The sequence below is a fragment of the Drosophila innubila genome, assembly GCF_004354385.1.
Source record: "Drosophila innubila isolate TH190305 chromosome 2L unlocalized genomic scaffold, UK_Dinn_1.0 4_B_2L, whole genome shotgun sequence".
Taxonomy (NCBI): Eukaryota; Metazoa; Arthropoda; class Insecta; order Diptera; family Drosophilidae; genus Drosophila; species Drosophila innubila.
The window spans coordinates 29,400,056-29,421,746 of record NW_022995372.1 but is presented as its reverse complement, the minus strand read 5'-3'; the positions used below and the strand labels follow the sequence as shown (position 1 = coordinate 29,421,746).

Genomic DNA, 21,691 nt, shown 5'->3' with positions numbered 1-21,691 from the left:
ATTATATTTGCCATAATACGTTGATAAATATTTATTTCTTGCCTATACAAAGCGTATGGTTTACTTAAATGGTAGTTTTATTCACATAGCAAAAATGTATATTTTTGAAATTATTTTAGGTTGCATATCCAATCTAAGTGAATCGTTTTTTAAATGATAATCTCACATTGACAATTTCTGATGTTGTTTTGTTTGCTACCAATCGTAATGCTGATTTGGTATATACAATACAAATACTTAAACATGGAATGAATTTAGTTACATACAGCTATATATAATATATTCTAAGTAATATGTTTTTTTAAAACACCATTGTTATTATACTTTGAATTTTATTTATATTTTTACTTTTTCGATTTCTTATGCTGCGTTGTTCACCACTAATGGCCATGGTATGTACACTGCGCATACTTAAATTGTCGTTTTATTTATATAATTGGTGTGAATGAAAAAGAAAATGAATTTAATTTAAATAACAAATAGATTTTTTTATAATACTGAAAAAAAATTATTGTTTTATATTATTTTATATTTTTCCGATCCATTTTCTATTGCTACTTGCACTGAGTTTGCTTGATTTTAACAGTAGATGGTCATGTTTAAAACATATTTGCAAAAAAAAATCGTTGGTTATATTCAAATTAATGGCTATATTTTGAATAAGAATTGTTCAAGGTATATATATTCAATAAAAGTTATTACTATTTTATTCTATTTATATTTAATAAATATGTTTTTATGCCACAATTTGTTTTACGATGACACATAGTTAGTTTTGACGTCGTTATTTGACCGCAGTGAATGATAATAGCAATATAAACTAAATTACATTTTGTTGTTTAAATATTTAACAAAATATTCAAATAAATTACTACTTAAGTATAGAACTACAAACTCTTTTAAATGTTAAATTAATAATAGCTTAATGGCAAACTTATTAGTCGCAAGCGTTCAATGCTGAAAACATTCTCCTACGGCCCTTCTACTCGATTCTCACGTAATCGGGTCTCTTAATTTTGAGTTTCGTTTGGTTAAATTTTAAGAGTTAAAACGTTTTATACTGTGAAATACTGTGAAATACTGTGAAAAATAAGGTGAACAATGTCGGAGTCCGTAGTTGCAGCATCCGCATCCCCTGTGGCAGCACCACCAGCCGCAGCAGAGAAGAAGGTGGCCACCAAAAAGGCGGCAACAGCATCCGCATCGAAGGCAAAAAAGACGACAGCTCCACCATTACATCCTCCAACTCAGATAATGGTGGACGCATCGATCCTGAACTTGAAGGAACGTGGTGGTTCATCGCTCATGGCAATCAAGAAATATATCAGTGCCACATACAAATGCGATGCCCAGAAGCTAGCACCATTCATCAAAGTACTTGAAGAATGCGGTTGCCAATGGAAAACTGATCAAGCAAAAGGCAAGGGTGCATCTGGTTCATTTAAATTGTCTGCATCTGCCAAAAAAGAGCCCAAGCCAAAAGCTGCCGCATCCTCTGTAGAGAAGAAAACTAAGAAGGTGGCTGCCACAACTGCATCAGCAGCAGCTAAGAAGAAGAAAACTGCTAGCCCCAAGAAAGCAACTGGATCCGCTGATAAGAAATCATCAAAGGCTGTAGCTGTAGCAACCAAAAAGACCGCTGAGAAAAAGAAAGCGGAGAAGGCCAAGGCTAAGGATGCGAAGAAAACTGGTACCGTCAAGGCAGAAACCTACAACAGCAAAGGCCAAGTCGAGGTGCAGCAAAGCCAAGGCACCAAAGCCCAAGACCACAAGTGCTAAGCCTAAGCCTAAAAGGCAGCGTCGGCTTCAGCAAAGAAAGCTGCTTCTGCTGTCAAGAGCCAAAAGCAGCCAAGAAATAAGAGCCCTAAGACTATTAGTGCGCAAATTTCAAAGTTATGAGATTTGTTTTTTATCAAAGCCCTTTTCAGGGCTACAAAACTTATTCTAAAGAGAAGAAATTTTCAAATAATGTATTTTATATGTGTTGTGTCAAGCAGAAGAAAACAATGACAGAACAGAATAACTTATTCACAATTTGTATTTCTGCAACGAAACTTCAAATACTAATTCAAATTCTAAGCCTGAAGATGCTTTAATATCGCTATAGAATTAAAGAATAGATGATTCACAATGCCAATTTAGGTAAATTTTTAAATATTAAGTCAATATATTAAATCAGTATAAGTCTTATAATTTAACTGTTCATTTTAATTATTTAATTTTTATTTTTAAATTTTGTTTTAATTACTTTACTGTCCGTCGACTGGTTTTAGTCGACGTTAAATAAATAAAAGCTAATACAAATAAAAACAAAATAATACAATAATTCTACATGTCTACTTATTTATTAGGTGCGAGTTGATCGTAAAATTCAACCATTATCCTTAACGGTAGATATATTATTTTTAATGATTTAATATCGAAAATTTAAATTCTTTGCGCATGTAATTTGTGGCCCTGAAAAGGGCCTTTTAGTTTAGGTTGCAATAAAATTTCCAATGAAATTTACTTAGAGCTTGTATACTTGGTGACAGCCTTGGTTCCCTCACTGACAGCGTGCTTGGCCAATTCTCCGGGCAGCAAAAGGCGGACAGCGGTTTGGATTTCCCGACTGGTGATGGTGGAGCGCTTGTTGTAGTGGGCCAAACGGGAGGCCTCGGCAGCAATGCGCTCAAAAATGTCGTTCATGATACTCATTGCCTTGGATGAGATGCCAGTGTCGGGATGGACCTGCTTGAGCACTTTGTAAATGTAGATGGCATAGCTTTCCTTCCTCTTGCGCTTCTTCTTCTTATCGTTCTTGGTAATGTTCTTCTGAGCCTTGCCAGCCTTTTTGGCTGCCTTTCCACTAGTCTTAGGGGCATATTTTCACTAGTATTCACTTTAAATTCACTTCACAAAATGTTAACCTACCACGCTGATGTGCTTCACATTTATACTTTTGTTATAGCAACGCTTTCATGTTGAGAAACTGGTTTGTCAGCTGCCAGCTGTCATCCCTAACTGAGCAAGTAGGTAACTGGAAAAGTATAAATGTAGCAACACTTGAGGCTGCCAGCAACATTCGATATTTGTGTGTTTGCAGTGAAACAGTGAAATAAAAATATAGTATAGAAAAATGTCTGGTCGTGGTAAAGGTGGAAAAGTGAAGGGAAAGGCAAAGTCGCGTTCCAACCGCGCTGGTCTTCAGTTCCCCGTTGGCCGTATTCACCGTCTGCTTCGCAAGGGCAACTATGCCGAGCGTGTTGGTGCCGGCGCTCCTGTGTACTTGGCTGCCGTTATGGAGTACTTGGCCGCTGAAGTCTTGGAGTTGGCTGGTAATGCAGCGCGTGACAACAAGAAAACTAGGATTATCCCCCCGTCATCTGCAACTGGCCATCCGCAACGACGAGGAGTTGAACAAACTTCTTTCTGGCGTCACCATTGCCCAGGGCGGTGTTTTGCCTAATATCCAGGCAGTGCTTTTGCCAAAGAAGACCGAGAAGAAGGCATAAATTACAAGCAACTAATATCGTGTACATAAATCAACCAAAAAACCCAAACGTCCTTTTCAGGACGACCAAATTTTCGAAAAAAGAGACTGATTTTGAATTGAGTATCCTATTGTTTTAATAAGCGGTGTAGAAAAATTCTTAGTACAGTATCGTAGTAGTTAATATATTGCAAGGGCTGGGGTCACCATTTTCATTTCGTACCTGTGTATACATTCAATTCTACCTGAGGCAATGGAAAAGTACACATTGCAAGACATAATGTTACTGGCATCAGAGGTCAGTAAAAAATAGTACAGTTTCGTTAAATAAATATATAAATCCAAGAATAGATTCTTTTACATACACTATTATTAACATTTTTTCATGAATTTAAGTGAAACTAAAGTAATCTTTAGTCGTAGTGAACTCGCCAACGACCATACCACGTTGAATACATCGGTTCTCGTCCGATCACCGAAATTAAGCAGCGTCGGGCGCGGTTAGTACTTAGATGGGGGACCGCTTGGGAACACCGCGTGTTGTTGGCATACTACGTCTTCTTTTTTCTTTTTTTAAATTCAAGAATAACAAATTTTTTTTTTTTTATTAAATTCAAATGAAAATAAAAATATAAATTTAATTGAGTAATTTTTTCTCTTTTGAAGTATGTTTTGGTGGTCCTGAAAAGGACCGATTGGTATGATTGTTTGTATTTCGTAGTACAAAGGTTTCTAGCCGCCAAAACCGTACAGAGTGCGGCCTTGCCTCTTCAGAGCATAGACAACATCCATGGCTGTGACTGTCTTCCTCTTGGCGTGTTCGGTGTATGTGACAGCATCACGGATAACATTTTCCAAGAAAACCTTCAGCACACCACGAGTTTCTTCATAAATAAGACCAGAGATGCGCTTCACACCGCCACGGCGAGCTAAACGGCGGATAGCTGGCTTCGTGATGCCCTGGATGTTATCACGCAACACTTTGCGATGACGCTTGGCGCCGCCTTTACCCAAGCCTTTGCCACCTTTACCGCGACCAGTCATTTTTCACTTTTAGTTTTTTGGTTTTCACTGCACGAAAGTCACAAAGACACTAATGCTTTAACTGAGCCAATCGCTTCTATTTATACCAAAAGAGAGGAAAACAAGAGTGAGTGAGCAGCACTTGCATCCTGCTCGCACACTACCCTCGTAAAACGAAACGTCAGCGAGAGCGAATGTTTCGCTCTCTTTCTAACCCACCACCATTTTTCTATATAAATGAGGCACCAAGTCGCTTGCTCGCTTATTGTGTTTTCAACAGTGACTGTGTAAAGTAAAATTGTGAAGGAAAAATGGCTCGTACTAAGCAGACAGCTCGTAAATCGACCGGAGGCAAGGCGCCTCGCAAGCAGCTGGCTACCAAGGCGGCACGTAAGAGTGCTCCAGCCACCGGTGGTGTGAAGAAGCCTCATCGTTATCGCCCGGAACTGTGGCCCTTCGTGAAATCCGTCGGTATCAGAAGAGCACTGAGTTGCTCATTCGCAAGCCCGTTCCAGCGTTTAGTACGTGAAATTGCTCAGGACTTTAAGACCGATCTACGTTTCCAAAGCTCTGCTGTAATGGCTTTGCAGGAAGCTAGTGAAGCCTACCTGGTTGGCCTCTTCGAAGACACAAACTTGTGTGCTATCCATGCCAAGCGTGTCACTATTATGCCCAAGGACATCCAATTGGCCAGACGTATTCGTGGCGAGCGCGCTTAAGTTGAGCTTTGCTTAAGAAAAATAACAAAACAAATCGGTCCTTTTCAGGACCACAAATTTATTTATCAAAGAAGTTTTATGTTTTCATAATTAAATTTTAAATCAATAGGTTTTCTACAAATAAATTTTTTATTTAAGCGATTGTAAATTACGATGACCTGATTCATTCATATTGAATAATAGTTTTTGCATACAAGCAAAATAGTTAATTATCTGTATACATATTTAATATTATATATGTATATTAATAAGATATATTTAGTTTGTTGCTATTCAAATTGCTTTTTTTACATGACATGTCTTAATGTTCAAGTATTCTGTTGAGTGTAGTTTATAATTTGAAAAATATTTTTAAGCAACTTAAATTAGTAAGTAATTATATTTGCCATAATACGTTGATAAATATTTATTTCTTGCCTATACAAAGCGTATGGTTTACTTAAATGGTAGTTTTATTCACATAGCAAAAATGTATATTTTTGAAATTATTTTAGGTTGTATATCAATCTAAGTGAATCGTTTTTAAATGATAATCTCACATTGACAACTTCTGATGTTGTTTTGTTTGCTACCAATCGTAATGCTGATTTGGTATATACAATACAAATACTTAAACATGGAATGAATTTAGTTACATACAGCTATATATAATATATTCTAAGTAATATGTTTTTTAAAACACCATTGTTATTATACTTTGAATTTTATTTATATTTTTACTTTTTCGATTTCTTATGCTGCGTTGTTCACCACTAATGGCCATGGTATGTACACTGCGCATACTTAAATTGTCGTTTTATTTATATAATTGGTGTGAATGAAAAAGAAAATGAATTTAATTGAAATAACAAATAGATTTTTTTATAATATTGAAAAAAAATTATTGTTTTATATTATTTTATATTTTTCCGATCCATTTTTCTATTGCTACTTGCACTCCGAGTTTGCTTGATTTTAACAGTAGATGGTCATGTTTAAAACATATTTGCAAAAAAAATCGTTGGTTATATTCAAATTAATGGCTATATTTTGAATAAGAATTGTTCAAGGTATATATATTCAATAAAAGTTATTACTATTTTATTCTATTTATATTTAATAAATATGTTTTTATGCCACAATTTGTTTTACGATGACACATAGTTAGTTTTGACGTCGTTATTTGACCGCAGTGAATGATAATAGCAATATAAACTAAATTACATTTTGTTGTTTAAATATTTAACAAAATATTCAAATAAATTACTACTTAAGTATAGAACTACAAACTCTTTTAAATGTTAAATTAATAATAGCTTAATGGCAAACTTATTAGTCGCAAGCGTTCAATGCTCAAAACATTCTCCTACGGCCCTTCTACTCGATTCTCACGTAATCGGGTCTCTTAATTTTGAGTTTCGTTTGGTTAAATTTTAAGAGCTAAAACGTTTTATACTGTGAAATACTGTGAAAAATAAGGTGAACAATGTCGGAGTCCGTAGTTGCAGCATCCGCATCCCCTGTGTTCTAACATAAACATTGTTGACAGTGAGAAACAGTGTGAAAACCGGCAATCCTAACGAGTGATTTGTGATATGGACACAAGAAAATCACTCATAGTGAAGAAAAGTGACAGAGTTCTGTGTCGTAAAGTGAGAAAGTCGATAATACGAAAAATAAAAATAAAGAAAAAGACAATGGCATGTGCGGGTTGCAAACGTGCTATAGACACAAATAGTGATGATGAAAGTGTGTGCGATAAACGAAGCCGCTCTTCCTCACTGAGCTACGACGAATATACAAGCTCAGACGACACAGCAACCAACGCTGATGACGAAGAAGACGCCCCAGGTGTGTATTTAGATTTGGAAACATACCGCAAAATTATGGACGAACTAGAGGAATTACGCTCAAGAGCTGCTACAGGCGAAACTGTTGCAAAAACCAAGACGGTACAAAACCAACTGAACCATCTTGGTATAAAAGCAACGGTGAAAACCCTGGTCAACAACCGATTCGCGGCTCTTGATGAAGACGTAAACAACAACGACGTAGACTTTCCGGCACTGGGAACCCAAAAGACTCCCAAGAAAGCCATGAAAGTAAAACTACAAAAACCCGCACAGGCCAACGAAATGGACGTCGATCCCATTGCCATCAACAAGAAGACGATATCCAAGGAACCAACACCGCCAAAGTCGACAACAGAAATCAACGGAGGAACACCATCAACACCAAAGGCACCGAAAACGGCAAAGAAGAAGGACGTCCCGATTATCGCTGTTTATAACACCAACCCAAAGGAACTGGCAGGTAAGTTGCGCCAAATTATTAATGAGCATTTTACCCTCAATATTGTCAACAAAATATGACACATATAAAAGTTTTCACATTGGAAGACTTCCTAAAAGCAAAATTAATGTTAGATAGCAACAAGATCAGTTACTACTCTTATACTCCCAAAGAACTCAAGCCCCTAACTCTGATATTAAAAAAGTTGCCCCAGACCATTTATAGCAAAGAAGAGGTCAAAATAGCCATTCAAGAGAAATGTCCAGAAATAAAAATTCTGACAGTAAAAGAATTTAAGAAAAGCTTCTGGCTGGTTCAGATTGAAAAATCTAGCAAAAGCACGGAAGTTCTTAAAATTAACACCTTTAACTGCAAGGTGAAATTTGAATCTTTTAAAAAGAGCAAAAGTAGCGTTACCCAATGCCACAACTGTCAAAGATTTGGCCATGTAGCTAGCAATTGCAAAATGCAATACCGCTGCATTAAATGCACTGCAGTCCATACTCCAGGGAAATGCAGCATTTCAAAAACTGAGCCTCCTTCTGAAAATAATAAAACGCAATGCGTTAACTGCAAAGGACAACATACAGCAAATGCTAAAATATGCCCTATCCGTATTCAGGTTGCCGAAAAAATTAATCAGAAGCGCAAAACTTCTGACCAAAAAGCAGCTAAAGCTATTTCCAAAGCAAAATCTGTAGCCTCTAGAAAAATAGACAGCAGCACTCCCTTTGCTTCCCTGTTCAAGCATCCTGAACAAAAGCACTCATCCCCCTCTCAGGGACAGTCTCAGCTCCCTAAAAACGTTGTGATCAGCAATCCGGCTCTTCGCAACCATATGGCAGAGAAACTCGCCACTAAGCCCCAAGCTCAGCAAAGGGCGACAATTACCATAGAGGATCTCAACAAAGATAGCTCAGATATCTTTGGAAAAGATCTATTTTCCTGCATTGAAATTATGCAGAATGTAATTAGGAAATACCCCACTCAAGGGCTACAAAATGAAGAAGACTCAACGAAGATGAAGCAAGCACTACTGCTTGACTTCTTCATTCAAATAGCTCAGAACTAATGACCTCCCTGAAATGTATTTTTCAAAATGTGAACTCCCTTATCTCTCTAAACAAGAGATACGAGTTAGACCTCTTCTTAAACAAGCACAGACCAGACGTAATGCTTATTGCAGAACAGAAACTGTCAAGTAAACATTCAATTAACTTGAAGCACTATCAATTCATAAGGCAACAAGAACGAGCTACACAAACAGTTTTTGCGCAACGCCAAGACTCGAGAGAGTATGGTATGTCCGTCGCAATATGCATTAAGAACGGTATTAAGTTCGAACGCATTAAAATAGGACCCCTACGCTTTATTGAAGCAGTAGCCATAAAACTATCATACATTGACGCAAATAGACATAATCGAAACTGCATTGCAGTATCACTCTATAAGCGACCCAACGATCCCCTTCAGATAGTTGACCTAAAAACCATTTCAGATTCATTAACCCGAATACAGAATGGTGGTCATATTATAATAGGCTGTGACTTAAACGCCAAACACCCCAGTTGGCATGTCCCAATTCATAACCCTGCCCACCTTAACCGCAATGGTGAAACCCTCTACAACTGGCTTTTGGAACAACCTAGCTTTGTTCTCCGCCCAACAAGAGAACCTAGTCGTCCAAACAATTACAATAACCCATCCTCAATAGATTATTTCATACACTCTGTCGAACTTCCCATTGACATAGACGAATATTGTGAAGTCACAAATGATTTTCCATCGGATCATTTTGGCGTTACACTTAGGCTTAGGCTTGGCGAATACCGTATGCTATCCGCTAGTCCAAAAATAGTACACAATTTCAATAAGATCAATACCCTAGCTTGGAATGCAATTCTGTTAGGAAATCTAGCCCCGATAACCAATTCATCTAACCAGAGACCCACCGATATCGATGTTCATGTAAACAACCTAAACGTTGCATTAAACAGAGCACTCGATTCCCCCAATGCTATACCCAAAATAACGATAAGTCCGTCTAAGCCAAATAGTAGAGCTCAACTTAGCAGACACTGTCTGGAGCTCATTAAGCAGAAGCGATATCTTAGGAGATATCTCTTTAGACACCAATTCTCTCTGTCTGAAACAGAAAAAGAGAAGTTGCGTAATCTCATTTACGATATGAATTATCAAATAAATTCTCAAATTCAAGTCAGTGAACTTAACCACATTGAGAAAAGCTTAAAACGCATACACCTGAGCAAAATTAGCATTAAATCGCTGCAACGCAGCAACCAATACCACCAAAAGATGAACCCTTAAACACGATATCTGCCTTGCAGTTGATGAGCACAGTGGCATCGATATCGACATTCCCCCCATAATAAAATCTAAATTTGAGAAAGTAAACGCACTTGCATGGTCGTTTGAGCGAATCCATAAGCAGAACGATAACATGTCTTCCCTGAACAGAGTGCTTAAACGGCACACAAAACATGTTAATCGAGAAGTCAAACACTTTATCGAGCAACCGTCAGGGTCGGCCTCGTACATTGTGAACTTCGATTTAATTAGAAGAGCAGATGGCAATTGGCCAGGTGCAGAAGAGCTTGGTTTCACAAATGCCAAGCAGCTCTTAGAATGGATAAGTTTCAAAACAGTAAAAGACAATGGGCCCTGATGGTAGTAGCAACTACCTTCTAAAGCATTTCAATATGCCAGTGCTTAAGCACTTAGCCATTCTGTTTAATCATTGCTTTAACGCTAGTTATTTCCCTATCAGCTGGAAACGCAGTAAAGTCATTCCAATTCCTAAGCCAAAAGCTAACCCCCAATCCCTTCAGGGGTACAGACCCATATCAATACTTTCTGCAATTAGTCTTTTATTCGAAAAAATGTTAATGGAACAAATTAAAAAGCATATTGAGTCCCATCAGATACTTAAACCCTATCAGTTTGGCTTCAGAGATAGCCTATCCATTAGCCATTCCTTAGCAGTAGCTAACAAATTCATATTCAGTAACTTATCCAGAAAGCGGGCCACAATTGCTTGTGCCCTCGACTTCGAGAAAGCTTTTGACACAGTCTGGAAAAACGGGTTAATTTACAAAATGAATAATATCTTTCAGTTCAACCCCAATACTACACGTATTATACATAACTACCTTACTTCACGCTAATTTTATGTCAATTCCCCAGTGGCATTGAAAGATCTCTCACTCGAGAAATAGCAGCAGGTGTCCCTCAAGGGTGACTATTAGCACCAATTCTATATAACATTTATCTCGCAGATATGCCAAACTTTCAACAAGACCCTAACTCAACGTCAACAGCACGCATACAGCCGCTAGTTTACGCTGATGATATTCTTTTGCTATCCTCAGGTGCATGGATAGCAAGTGCAGAAATGGATCTCAATAGTTATCTTGACCAATTGTGTCACTACTTCTTCAAATGGCGATTAAAATTAAATAGTAATAAATGCGAAGGCTGTATATTTCGTGGGCCCAGAACCAGGGATGTATACAGAAATGCCAGAGCATTCCAACCAAAATTATATGTCAATGGGAACACACCAATCCAAATAAATAACCAATTGAAATACTTAGGAGTCATATATGATGACAAACTAAATTTCAAGCCACATGTTGAACATACCCTCAAGAAGGCCAAGATTCAACTGCAACAAATATACCACATATTCAGGCCCTTAAGCCTAAGCCCATCTCCCAGTAGCATAGAAATGTGTAAATTACGCTCACTTGCATATAAGAAGCTAATTCAACCCATTCTAATCCATGGTCACATAAGCTGGTTTAATATCAAATCCAGTCAAATGGAAATAATGCGTCTTTTTGAAAGGCGCATTTTGAGGCAGGCACTGGGAAGCTCTTCCTACAACCCACTAACACGTCGTTATATCTCAAACTATAACCTTTACAAGACCACCAAGACTAAACGATTAGATACCCTTCTCTTTAGGATAATTGAAAAGTTTGTTGACCTAAATCAACACAGTAGAAATCCACATATCTTAGAAAGTGTAGAACAGATCCGAATACCATTTGAGTATTTAGTGGATCACATCACTATCAACCACATTAGTCACCTCAAAGAAAAGGGTATAATCTTTGACTCAGACAATAACCTAATCTTTTACCATAGAAAACTCAATTCCATAGACCCGACTGATGGATTATCTTTCAATATAAGTCAATATAATGCTCATTAATAATTTGGCGCAACTTACTTTCCATTTTCCTTCCTTTTCTTTGTAAATATTATACTGTATTTCTATCTATCTTATCCTATCCTATCTAGTTAACTAATTAGTAACGTAGCCTTAGTTAGTTATAATAGTTATTTAGTATTAAGAAAAACATACACAAAAACAAAACAATAATGTGATTTAGGTTTTACTCACCTGAGCCTTTCCTAAAATAAGTAACATAATTACTGCAGTTACCAAAACTATAAAATATAACATATCAAATTAAGACTAATACTCTAAACAACAATTAATAATAGATCTCTCGCCTGGATAAGCTTGAAGCGCAAGGCAAAATGTAACAATAATAATATAAGTAAGCTTGAATTTGTCACCAAGACTGTACAGTAGAATAGGTACAAATATGTAACTCCTATAATATTCGACTAATAAATGAAATGAAATGTTTGGTTAAATTTTAAGAGTTAAACGTTTTATACTGTGAAATACTGTGAAAAATAAGGTGAACAATGTCGGAGTCCGTAGTTGCAGCATCCGCATCCCCTGTGGCAGCACCACCAGCCGCAGCAGAGAAGAAGGTGGCCACCAAAAAGGCGGCAACAGCATCCGCATCGAAGGCAAAAAAGACGACAGCTCCACCATTACATCCTCCAACTCAGATAATGGTGGACGCATCGATCCTGAACTTGAAGGAACGTGGTGGTTCATCGCTCATGGCAATCAAGAAATATATCAGTGCCACATACAAATGCGATGCCCAGAAGCTAGCACCATTCATCAAGAAGTACTTGAAGAATGCGGTTGCCAATGGAAAACTGATCCAAGCAAAGGCAAGGTGCATCTGGTTCATTTAAATTGTCTGCATCTGCCAAAAAGAGCCCAAGCCAAAGCTGCCGCATCCTCTGTAGAGAAGAAAACTAAGAAGGTGGCTGCCACAACTGCATCAGCAGCAGCTAAGAAGAAGAAAACTGCTAGCCCCAAGAAAGCAACTGGATCCGCTGATAAGAAATCATCAAAGGCTGTAGCTGTAGCAACCAAAAAGACCGCTGAGAAAAAGAAAGCGGAGAAGGCCAAGGCTAAGGATGCAAAGAAAACTGGTACCGTCAAGGCGAAACCTAGCAAAGGCCAAGTCGAGTGCAGCAAAGCCAAAGGCACCAAAGCCCAAGACCACAAGTGCTAAGCCTAAGCCTAAAAGGCAGCGTCGGCTTCAGCGTAAAGAAAGCTGCTTCTGCTGTCAAGAAGCCAAAAGCAGCCAAGAAATAAGAGCCCTAAGACTATTAGTGCGCAAATTTCAAAGTTATGATTTGTTTTTTATCAAAGCCCTTTTCAGGGCTACAAAACTTATTCTAAAGAGAAGAAATTTTCAAATAATGTATTTTATATGTGTTGTGTCAAGCAGAAAACAATGACAGAACAGAATAACTTATTCACAATTTGTATTTCTGCAACGAAACTTCAAATACTAATTCAAATTCTAAGCCTGAAGATGCTTTAATATCGCTATAGAATTAAAGAATAGATGATTCACAATGCCAATTTAGGTAAATTTTTAAATATTAAGTCAATATATTAAATCGAGTATAAGTCTTATAATTTAACTGTTCATTTTAATTATTTAATTTTTATTTTTTAAATTTTGTTTTAATTACTTTACTGTCCGTCGACTGGTTTTAGTCGACGTTAAATAAATAAAAGCTAATACAAATAAAAACAAAATAATACAATAATTCTACATGTCTACTTATTTATTAGGTGCGAGTTGATCGTAAAATTCAACCATTATCCTTAACGGTAGATATATTATTTTTAATGATTTAATATCGAAAATTTAAATTCTTTGCGCATGTAATTTGTGGCCCTGAAAAGGGCCTTTTAGTTTAGGTTGCAATAAAATTTCCAATGAAATTTACTTAGAGCTTGTATACTTGGTGACAGCCTTGGTTCCCTCACTGACAGCGTGCTTGGCCAATTCTCCGGGCAGCAAAAGGCGGACAGCGGTTTGGATTTCCCGACTGGTGATGGTGGAGCGCTTGTTGTAGTGGGCCAAACGGGAGGCCTCGGCAGCAATGCGCTCAAAAATGTCGTTCACAAAGCTGTTCATGATACTCATTGCCTTGGATGAGATGCCAGTGTCGGGATGGACCTGCTTGAGCACTTTGTAAATGTAGATGGCATAGCTTTCCTTCCTCTTGCGCTTCTTCTTCTTATCGTTCTTGGTAATGTTCTTCTGAGCCTTGCCAGCCTTTTGGCTGCCTTTCCACTAGTCTTAGGGGCATATTTTCACCTAGTATTCACTTTAAATTCACTTCACAAAATGTTAACCTACCACGCTGATGTGCTTCACATTTATACTTTTGTTATAGCAACGCTTTCATGTTGAGAAACTGGTTTGTCAGCTGCCAGCTGTCATCCCTAACTGAGCAAGTAGGTAACTGGAAAACTATAAATGTAGCAACACTTGAGGCTGCCAGCAACATTCGATATTTGTGTGTTTGCAGTGAAACAGTGAAATAAAAATATAGTATAGAAAATGTCTGGTCGTGGTAAAGGTGGAAAAGTGAAGGAAAGGCAAAGTCGCGTTCCAACCGCGCTGGTCTTCAGTTCCCCGTTGGCCGTATTCACCGTCTGCTTCGCAAGGGCAACTATGCCGAGCGTGTTGGTGCCGGCGCTCCTGTGTACTTGGCTGCCGTTATGGAGTACTTGGCCGCTGAAGTCTTGAGTTGGCTGGTAATGCAGCGCGTGACAACAAGAAAACTAGGATTATCCCCGTCATCTGCAACTGGCCATCCGCAACGACGAGGAGTTGAACAAACTTTCTGGCGTCACCATTGCCCAGGGCGGTGTTTTGCCTAATATCCAGGCAGTGCTTTTGCCCAAGAAGACCGAGAAGAAGGCATAAATTACAAGCAACTAATATCGTGTACATAAATCAACCAAAAACCCAAACGTCCTTTTCAGGACGACCAAATTTTCGAAAAAAGAGACTGATTTTGAATTGAGTATCCTATTGTTTTAATAAGCGGTGTAGAAAAATTCTTAGTACAGTATCGTAGTAGTTAATATATTGCATGGGCTGGGGTCACCATTTTCATTTCGTACCTGTGTATACATTCAATTCTACCTGAGGCAATGGAAAAGTACACATTGCAAGACATAATGTTACTGGCATCAGAGGTCAGTAAAAAATAGTACAGTTTCGTTAAATAAATATATAAATCCAAGAATAGATTCTTTTACATACACTATTATTAACATTTTTTCATGAATTTAAGTGAAACTAAAGTAATCTTTAGTCGTAGTGAACTCGCCAACGACCATACCACGTTGAATACATCGGTTCTCGTCCGATCACCGAAATTAAGCAGCGTCGGGCGCGGTTAGTACTTAGATGGGGGACCGCTTGGGAACACCGCGTGTTGTTGGCATACTACGTCTTCTTTTTTCTTTTTTTAAATTCAAGAATAACAAATTTTTTTTTTTTTATTAAATTCAAATGAAAATAAAATATAAATTTAATTGAGTAATTTTTCTCTTTGAGTATGTTTTGGTGGTCCTGAAAAGGACCGATTGGTATGATTGTTTGTATTTCGTAGTACAAAGGTTTCTAGCCGCCAAAAACCGTACAGAGTGCGGCCTTGCCTCTTCAGAGCATAGACAACATCCATGGCTGTGACTGTCTTCCTCTTGGCGTGTTCGGTGTATGTGACAGCATCACGGATAACATTTTCAAGAAAACCTTCAGCACACCACGAGTTTCTTCATAAATAAGACCAGAGATGCGCTTCACACCGCCACGGCGAGCTAAACGGCGGATAGCTGGCTTCGTGATGCCCTGGATGTTATCACGCAACACTTTGCGATGACGCTTGCGCCGCCTTTACCCAAGCCTTTGCCACCTTTACCGCGACCAGTCATTTTCACTTTTTTTTTTGGTTTTCACTGCACGAAAGTCACAAAGACACTAATGCTTTAACTGAGCCAATCGCTTCTATTTATACCAAAGAGAGGAAAACAGAGGTGAGTGAGCAGCACTTGCATCCTGCTCGCACACTACCCTCGTAAAACGAAACGTCAGCGAGAGCGAATGTTTCGCTCTCTTTCTAACCCACCACCATTTTTCTATATAAATGAGGCACCAAGTCGCTTGCTCGCTTATTGTGTTTTCAACAGTGACTGTGTAAAGTAAAAATTGTGAAGGAAAAATGGCTCGTACTAAGCAGACAGCTCGTAAATCGACCGGAGGCAAGGCGCCTCGCAAGCAGCTGGCTACCAAGGCGGCACGTAAGAGTGCTCCAGCCACCGGTGGTGTGAAGAAGCCTCATCGTTATCGCCCGAACTGTGGCCCTTCGTGAAATCCGTCGGTATCAGAAGAGCACTGAGTTGCTCATTCGCAAGCTCCCGTTCCAGCGTTTAGTACGTGAAATTGCTCAGGACTTTAAGACCGATCTACGTTTCCAAAGCTCTGCTGTAATGGCTTTGCAGGAAGCTAGTGAAGCCTACCTGGTTGGCCTCTTCGAAGACACAAACTTGTGTGCTATCCATGCCAAGCGTGTCACTATTATGCCCAGGACATCCAATTGGCCAGACGTATTCGTGGCGAGCGCGCTTAAGTTGAGCTTTGCTTAAGAAAAAATAACAAAACAAATCGGTCCTTTTCAGGACCACAAATTTATTTATCAAAGAAGTTTTATGTTTTCATAATTAAATTTTAAATCAATAGGTTTTCTACAAATAAATTTTTTTATTTAAGCGATTGTAAATTACGATGACCTGATTCATTCATATTGAATAATAGTTTTTGCATACAAGCAAAATAGTTAATTATCTGTATACATATTTAATATTATATATGTATATTAATAAGATATATTTAGTTTGTTGCTATTCAAATTGCTTTTTTTACATGACATGTCTTAATGTTCAAGTATTCTGTAGAGTGTAGTTTATAATTTGAAAAAATATTTTTAAGCAACTTAAATTAGTAAGTAATTATATTTGCCATAATACGTTGATAAATATTTATTTCTTGCCTATACAAAGCGTATGGTTTACTTAAATGGTAGTTTTATTCACATAGCAAAATGTATATTTTGAAATTATTTTAGGTTGTATATCAATCTAAGTGAATCGTTTTTTAAATGATAATCTCACATTGACAACTTCTGATGTTGTTTTGTTTGCTACCAATCGTAATGCTGATTTGGTATATACAATACAAATACTTAAACATGGAATGAATTTAGTTACATACAGCTATATATAATATATTCTAAGTAATATGTTTTTTAAAACACCATTGTTATTATACTTTGAATTTTATTTATATTTTTACTTTTTCGATTTCTTATGCTGCGTTGTTCACCACTAATGGCCATGGTATGTACACTGCGCATACTTAAATTGTCGTTTTATTTATATAATTGGTGTGAATGAAAAAGAAAATGAATTTAATTGAAATAACAAATAGATTTTTTTATAATATTGAAAAAAAATTATTGTTTTATATTATTTTATATTTTCCGATCCATTTTTCTATTGCTACTTGCACTCAGTTTGCTTGATTTTAACAGTAGATGGTCATGTTTAAAACATATTTGCAAAAAAAATCGTTGGTTATATTCAAATTAATGGCTATATTTTTAATAAGAATTGTTCAAGGTATATATATTCAATAAAAGTTATTACTATTTTATTCTATTTATATTTAATAAATATGTTTTTATGCCACAATTTGTTTTACGATGACACATAGTTAGTTTTGACGTCGTTATTTGACCGCAGTGAATGATAATAGCAATATAAACTAAATTACATTTTGTTGTAAATATTTAACAAAATATTCAAATAAATTACTACTTAAGTATAGAACTACAAACTCTTTTAAATGTTAAATTAATAATAGCTTAATGGCAAACTTATTAGTCGCAAGCGTTCAATGCTGAAAACATTCTCCTACGGCCCTTCTACTCGATTCTCACGTAATCGGGTCTTAATTTTGAGTTTCGTTTGTTAAATTTTAAGAGCTAAAACGTTTTATACTGTGAAATACTGTGAAAAATAAGGTGAACAATGTCGGAGTCCGTAGTTGCAGCATCCGCATCCCCTGTGTTCTAACATAAACATTGTTGACAGTGAGAAACAGTGTGAAAACCGGCAATCCTAACGAGTGATTTGTGATATGGACACAAGAAAATCACTCATAGTGAAGAAAAGTGACAGAGTTCTGTGTCGTAAAGTGAGAAAGTCGATAATACGAAAAATAAAAATAAAGAAAAAGACAATGGCATGTGCGGGTTGCAAACGTGCTATAGACACAAATAGTGATGATGAAAGTGTGTGCGATAAACGAAGCCGCTCTTCCTCACTGAGCTACGACGAATATACAAGCTCAGACGACACAGCAACCAACGCTGATGACGAAGAAGACGCCCCAGGTGTGTATTTAGATTTGGAAACATACCGCAAAAATTATGGACGAACTAGAGGAATTACGCTCAAGAGCTGCTACAGGCGAAACTGTTGCAAAAACCAAGACGGTACAAGACCAACTGAACCATCTTGGTATAAAAGCAACGGTGAAAACCCTGGTCAACAACCGATTTGCGGCTCTTGATGAAGACGTTAACAATAACGACGTAGACTTTCCGGCACTGGGAACCCACAAGACTCCCAAGAAAGCCGTGAAAGTAAAACTACAAAAACCCGCAGAGGCCAACGAAATGGACGTCGATCCCATTGCCATCAACAAGAAGACGATATCCAAGGAACCAACACCACCAAAGTCGACAACAGAAATCAACGGAGTAACACCATCAACACCAAAGACACCGAAAACGGCAAAGAAGAAGGACGTCCCGATTATCGCTGTATATAACACCAACCCAAAGGAACTGGCAGGTAAGTTGCGCCAAATTATTAATGAGCATTTTACCCTCAATATTGTCAACAAAAATATGACACATATAAAAGTTTTCACATTGGAAGACTTCCTAAAGGCAAAATTAATGTTAGATAGCAACAAGATCAGTTACTACTCTTATACTCCCAAAGAACTCAAGCCCCTAACTCTGATATTAAAAAAGTTGCCCCAGACCATTTATAGCAAAGAAGAGGTCAAAATAGCCATTCAAGAGAAATGTCCAGAAATAAAAATTTGACAGTAAAAGAATTTAAGAAAAGCTTCTGGCTGGTTCAGATTGAAAATCTAGCAGCACGGAAGTTCTTAAAATTAACACCTTACTTAACTGCAAGGTGAAATTTGAATCTTTAAAAGAGCAAAAGTAACGTTACCCAATGCCACAACTGTCAAAGATTTGGCCATGTAGCTAGCAATTGCAAAATGCAATACCGCTGCATTAAATGCACTGCAGTCCATACTCCAGGGAAATGCAGCATTTCAAAAACTGAGCCTCCTTCTGAAAATAATAAAACGCAATGCGTTAACTGCAAAGGACAACATACAGCAAATGCTAAAATATGCCCTATCCGTATTCAGGTTGCTGAAAAATTAATCAGAAGCGCAAACTTGACCAAAAGCAGCTAAAGCTATTTCCAAAGCAAAATCTGTAGCCTCTAGAAAATAGACAGCAGCACCTTTGCTTCCCTGTTCAAGCATCCTGAACAAAAGCACTCATCCCTCTCAGGGACAGTCTCAGCTCCCTAAAAACGTTGTGATCAGCAATCCGGCTCTTCGCAACCATATGGCAGAGAAACTCGCCACTAAGCCCCAAGCTCAGCAAAGGACATTACCATAGAGGATCTCAACAAAGATAGCTCGGATATCTTTGGAAGATCTCTTTTCCTGCATTGAAATTATGCAGAATGTAATTAGGAAATACCCCACTCAAGGGCTACAAAATAAAGAAGATTCAACGAAGATGAAGCAAGCACTACTGCTTGACTTCTTCATTCAAATAGCTCAGAACTAATGACCTCCCTGAAATGTATTTTTCAAAATGTGAACTCCCTTATCTCTCTAAACAAGAGATACGAGTTAGACCTCTTCTTAAACAAGCACAGACCAGACGTAATGCTTATTGCAGAACAGAAACTGTCAAGTAAACATTCCATTAACTTGAAGCACTATCAATTCATAAGGCAACAAGAACGAGCTACACAAACAGTTTTTGCGCAACGCCAAGACTCGAGAGAGTATGGTATGTCCGTCGCAATATGCATTAAGAACGGTATTAAGTTCGAACGCATTAAAATAGGACCCCTACGCTTTATTGAAGCAGTAGCCATAAAACTATCATACATTGACGCAAATAGACATAATCGAAACTGCATTGCAGTATCACTCTATACGACCCAATGATCCCTTCAGATAGTTGACCTAAAAAACCATTTCAGATTCATTAACCTGAATACAGAATGGTGGTCATATTATAATAGGCTGTGACTTAAACGCCAAACACCCAGTTGGCATGTCCCATTCATAACCCTGCCCACCTTAACCGCAATGGTGAAACCTCTACAACTGGCTTTTGGAACAACCTAGCTTTGTTCTCCGCCCAACAAGAGAACCTAGTCGTCCAAACAATCACAATAACCCATCCTCAATAGATTATATCATACACTCTGTAGAACTTCCCATTGACATAGACGAATATTGTGAAGTCACAAATGATTTTCCTTCAGATCATTTTGGCGTTACACTTAGGTTTAGGCTTGGCGAATACCGTATGCTATCCGCTAGTCCAAAAATAGTACACAATTTCAATAAGATCAATACTTAGCTTGGAATGCAATTCTGTTAGGAAATCTAGCCCTGATAACCAATTCATCTAACCAGAGACCCACCGATATCGATGTTCATGTAAACAACCTAAACGTTGCATTAAACAGAGCACTCGATTCCCCAATGCTATACCCAAAATAACGATAAGTCCGTCTAAGCCAAATAGTAGAGCTCAACTAGCAGACACTGTCTGAGCTCATTAAGCAGAAGCTATCTTAGAGATATCTCTTTAGACACCAATTCTCTGTCTGAAACAGAAAAGAGGAATTGCGTAATCTCATTTACGATATGACTTATCAAATAAATTCTCAAATTCAAGTCAGTGAACTTAACCACATTGAGAAAAGCTTAAAATGCATACACCTGAGCAAAATTAGCATTAAATCGCTGCAACGCAGCAACCAATACCAAAAAAGATGAACCCTTTAAACACGATATCTGCCTTCAGTTGCTGAGCACAGTGGCATCGATATCGACATTCCCCCATAATAAAATCTAAATTTGAGAAAGTAAACGCACTTGCATGGTCGTTTGAGCGAATCCATAAGCAGAACGATAACATGTCTTCCTGAACAGAGTGCTTAAACGGCACACAAAACATGTTAATCGAGAAGTCAAACACTTTATCGAGCAACCGTCAGGGTCGGCCTCGTACATTGTGAACTTGACTCAATTAGAAGAGCAGATGGCATTGGCCAGGTGCAGAAGAGCTTGGTTTCACAAACGCCAAGCAGCTCTTAGAATGGATAAGTTTCAAAACAGTAAAAGACAATGGGCCCTGATGGTAGTAGCAACTACCTTCTAAAGCAGATTAATATGCCAGTGCTTAAGCACTTAGCCATTCTGTTTAATCATTGCTTTAACGCTAGTTATTTCCCTATCAGCTGGAAACGCAGTAAAGTCATTCCAATTCTAAGCCAAAGCTAACCCCCAATCCTTCAGGGTACAGACCCATATCAATACTTTCTGCAATTAGTCTTTATTCGAAAAAATGTTAATGAACAAATTAAAAGCATATTGAGTCCCATCAGATACTTAAACCCTATCAGTTTGGCTTCAGAGATAGCCTATCCATTAGCCATTCCTTAGCAGTAGCTAACAAATTCATATTCAGTAACTTATCCAGAAAGGGCCACAATTGCGTGTGCTCTGACTTCGAGAAAGCTTTGACACAGTCTGGAAAAACGGGTTAATTTACAAAATGAATAATATCTTCAGTTCAACCTCAATAC

At 37.7% G+C, this 21,691-nt stretch overlaps 5 protein-coding genes, 2 non-coding genes and 5 pseudogenes across 7 annotated transcripts; 8 read left to right on the top strand and 4 right to left on the bottom strand.

Annotated features, from left to right (window-relative positions):
- The first annotated feature begins 1,059 nt into the window (after nucleotides 1–1,059).
- Nucleotides 1,060–1,948, top strand: LOC117781311 (annotated as a pseudogene).
- A 500-nt stretch (nucleotides 1,949–2,448) lies between these two features.
- On the bottom strand, nucleotides 2,449–2,962 carry LOC117781310 (histone H2B-like). Its single transcript, XM_034618059.1, has 2 exons — nucleotides 2,955–2,962; nucleotides 2,449–2,848 (listed from the first exon to the last, which is right to left on the bottom strand). Exons 1-2 carry the CDS (start codon nucleotides 2,960–2,962, stop codon nucleotides 2,506–2,508), a joined length of 351 nt encoding a protein of 116 aa, XP_034473950.1. The 3' UTR covers nucleotides 2,449–2,505.
- An 85-nt stretch (nucleotides 2,963–3,047) lies between these two features.
- Nucleotides 3,048–3,501, top strand: LOC117779568 (histone H2A-like). Its single transcript, XM_034615800.1, is given in 2 exon segments — nucleotides 3,048–3,355; nucleotides 3,357–3,501. Coding segments are annotated over 2 exon segments (375 nt in total). The 5' UTR covers nucleotides 3,048–3,118; the 3' UTR covers nucleotides 3,495–3,501.
- A 401-nt stretch (nucleotides 3,502–3,902) lies between these two features.
- LOC117782422 lies at nucleotides 3,903–4,021 on the top strand. The gene has a single exon (XR_004617255.1). It is a non-coding gene; the product is annotated as a 5S ribosomal RNA (ribosomal RNA).
- Nucleotides 4,022–4,147: 126 nt separating this feature from the next.
- On the bottom strand, nucleotides 4,148–4,574 carry LOC117779573 (histone H4). The gene has a single exon (XM_034615804.1). The coding sequence runs from the start codon at nucleotides 4,514–4,516 to the stop codon at nucleotides 4,205–4,207; it is 312 nt and encodes a 103-aa protein (XP_034471695.1). The 5' UTR covers nucleotides 4,517–4,574; the 3' UTR covers nucleotides 4,148–4,204.
- A 185-nt stretch (nucleotides 4,575–4,759) lies between these two features.
- On the top strand, nucleotides 4,760–5,231 carry LOC117779562 (histone H3-like). The gene is given in 3 exon segments (XM_034615795.1): nucleotides 4,760–4,930; nucleotides 4,933–4,999; nucleotides 5,001–5,231. Coding segments are annotated over 3 exon segments (405 nt in total). The 5' UTR covers nucleotides 4,760–4,806; the 3' UTR covers nucleotides 5,215–5,231.
- A 6,964-nt stretch (nucleotides 5,232–12,195) lies between these two features.
- LOC117781309 lies at nucleotides 12,196–13,069 on the top strand (annotated as a pseudogene).
- A 499-nt stretch (nucleotides 13,070–13,568) lies between these two features.
- Nucleotides 13,569–13,972, bottom strand: LOC117779576 (histone H2B). The gene has a single exon (XM_034615805.1). The coding sequence runs from the start codon at nucleotides 13,827–13,829 to the stop codon at nucleotides 13,626–13,628; it is 204 nt and encodes a 67-aa protein (XP_034471696.1). The 5' UTR covers nucleotides 13,830–13,972; the 3' UTR covers nucleotides 13,569–13,625.
- Nucleotides 13,973–14,249: 277 nt separating this feature from the next.
- On the top strand, nucleotides 14,250–14,683 carry LOC117779569 (annotated as a pseudogene).
- A 342-nt stretch (nucleotides 14,684–15,025) lies between these two features.
- Nucleotides 15,026–15,144, top strand: LOC117782406. Its single transcript, XR_004617243.1, has one exon. It is a non-coding gene; the product is annotated as a 5S ribosomal RNA (ribosomal RNA).
- A 186-nt stretch (nucleotides 15,145–15,330) lies between these two features.
- Nucleotides 15,331–15,634, bottom strand: LOC117779575 (annotated as a pseudogene).
- A 266-nt stretch (nucleotides 15,635–15,900) lies between these two features.
- LOC117779563 lies at nucleotides 15,901–16,387 on the top strand (annotated as a pseudogene).
- The last annotated feature ends 5,304 nt before the right edge of the window (nucleotides 16,388–21,691 follow it).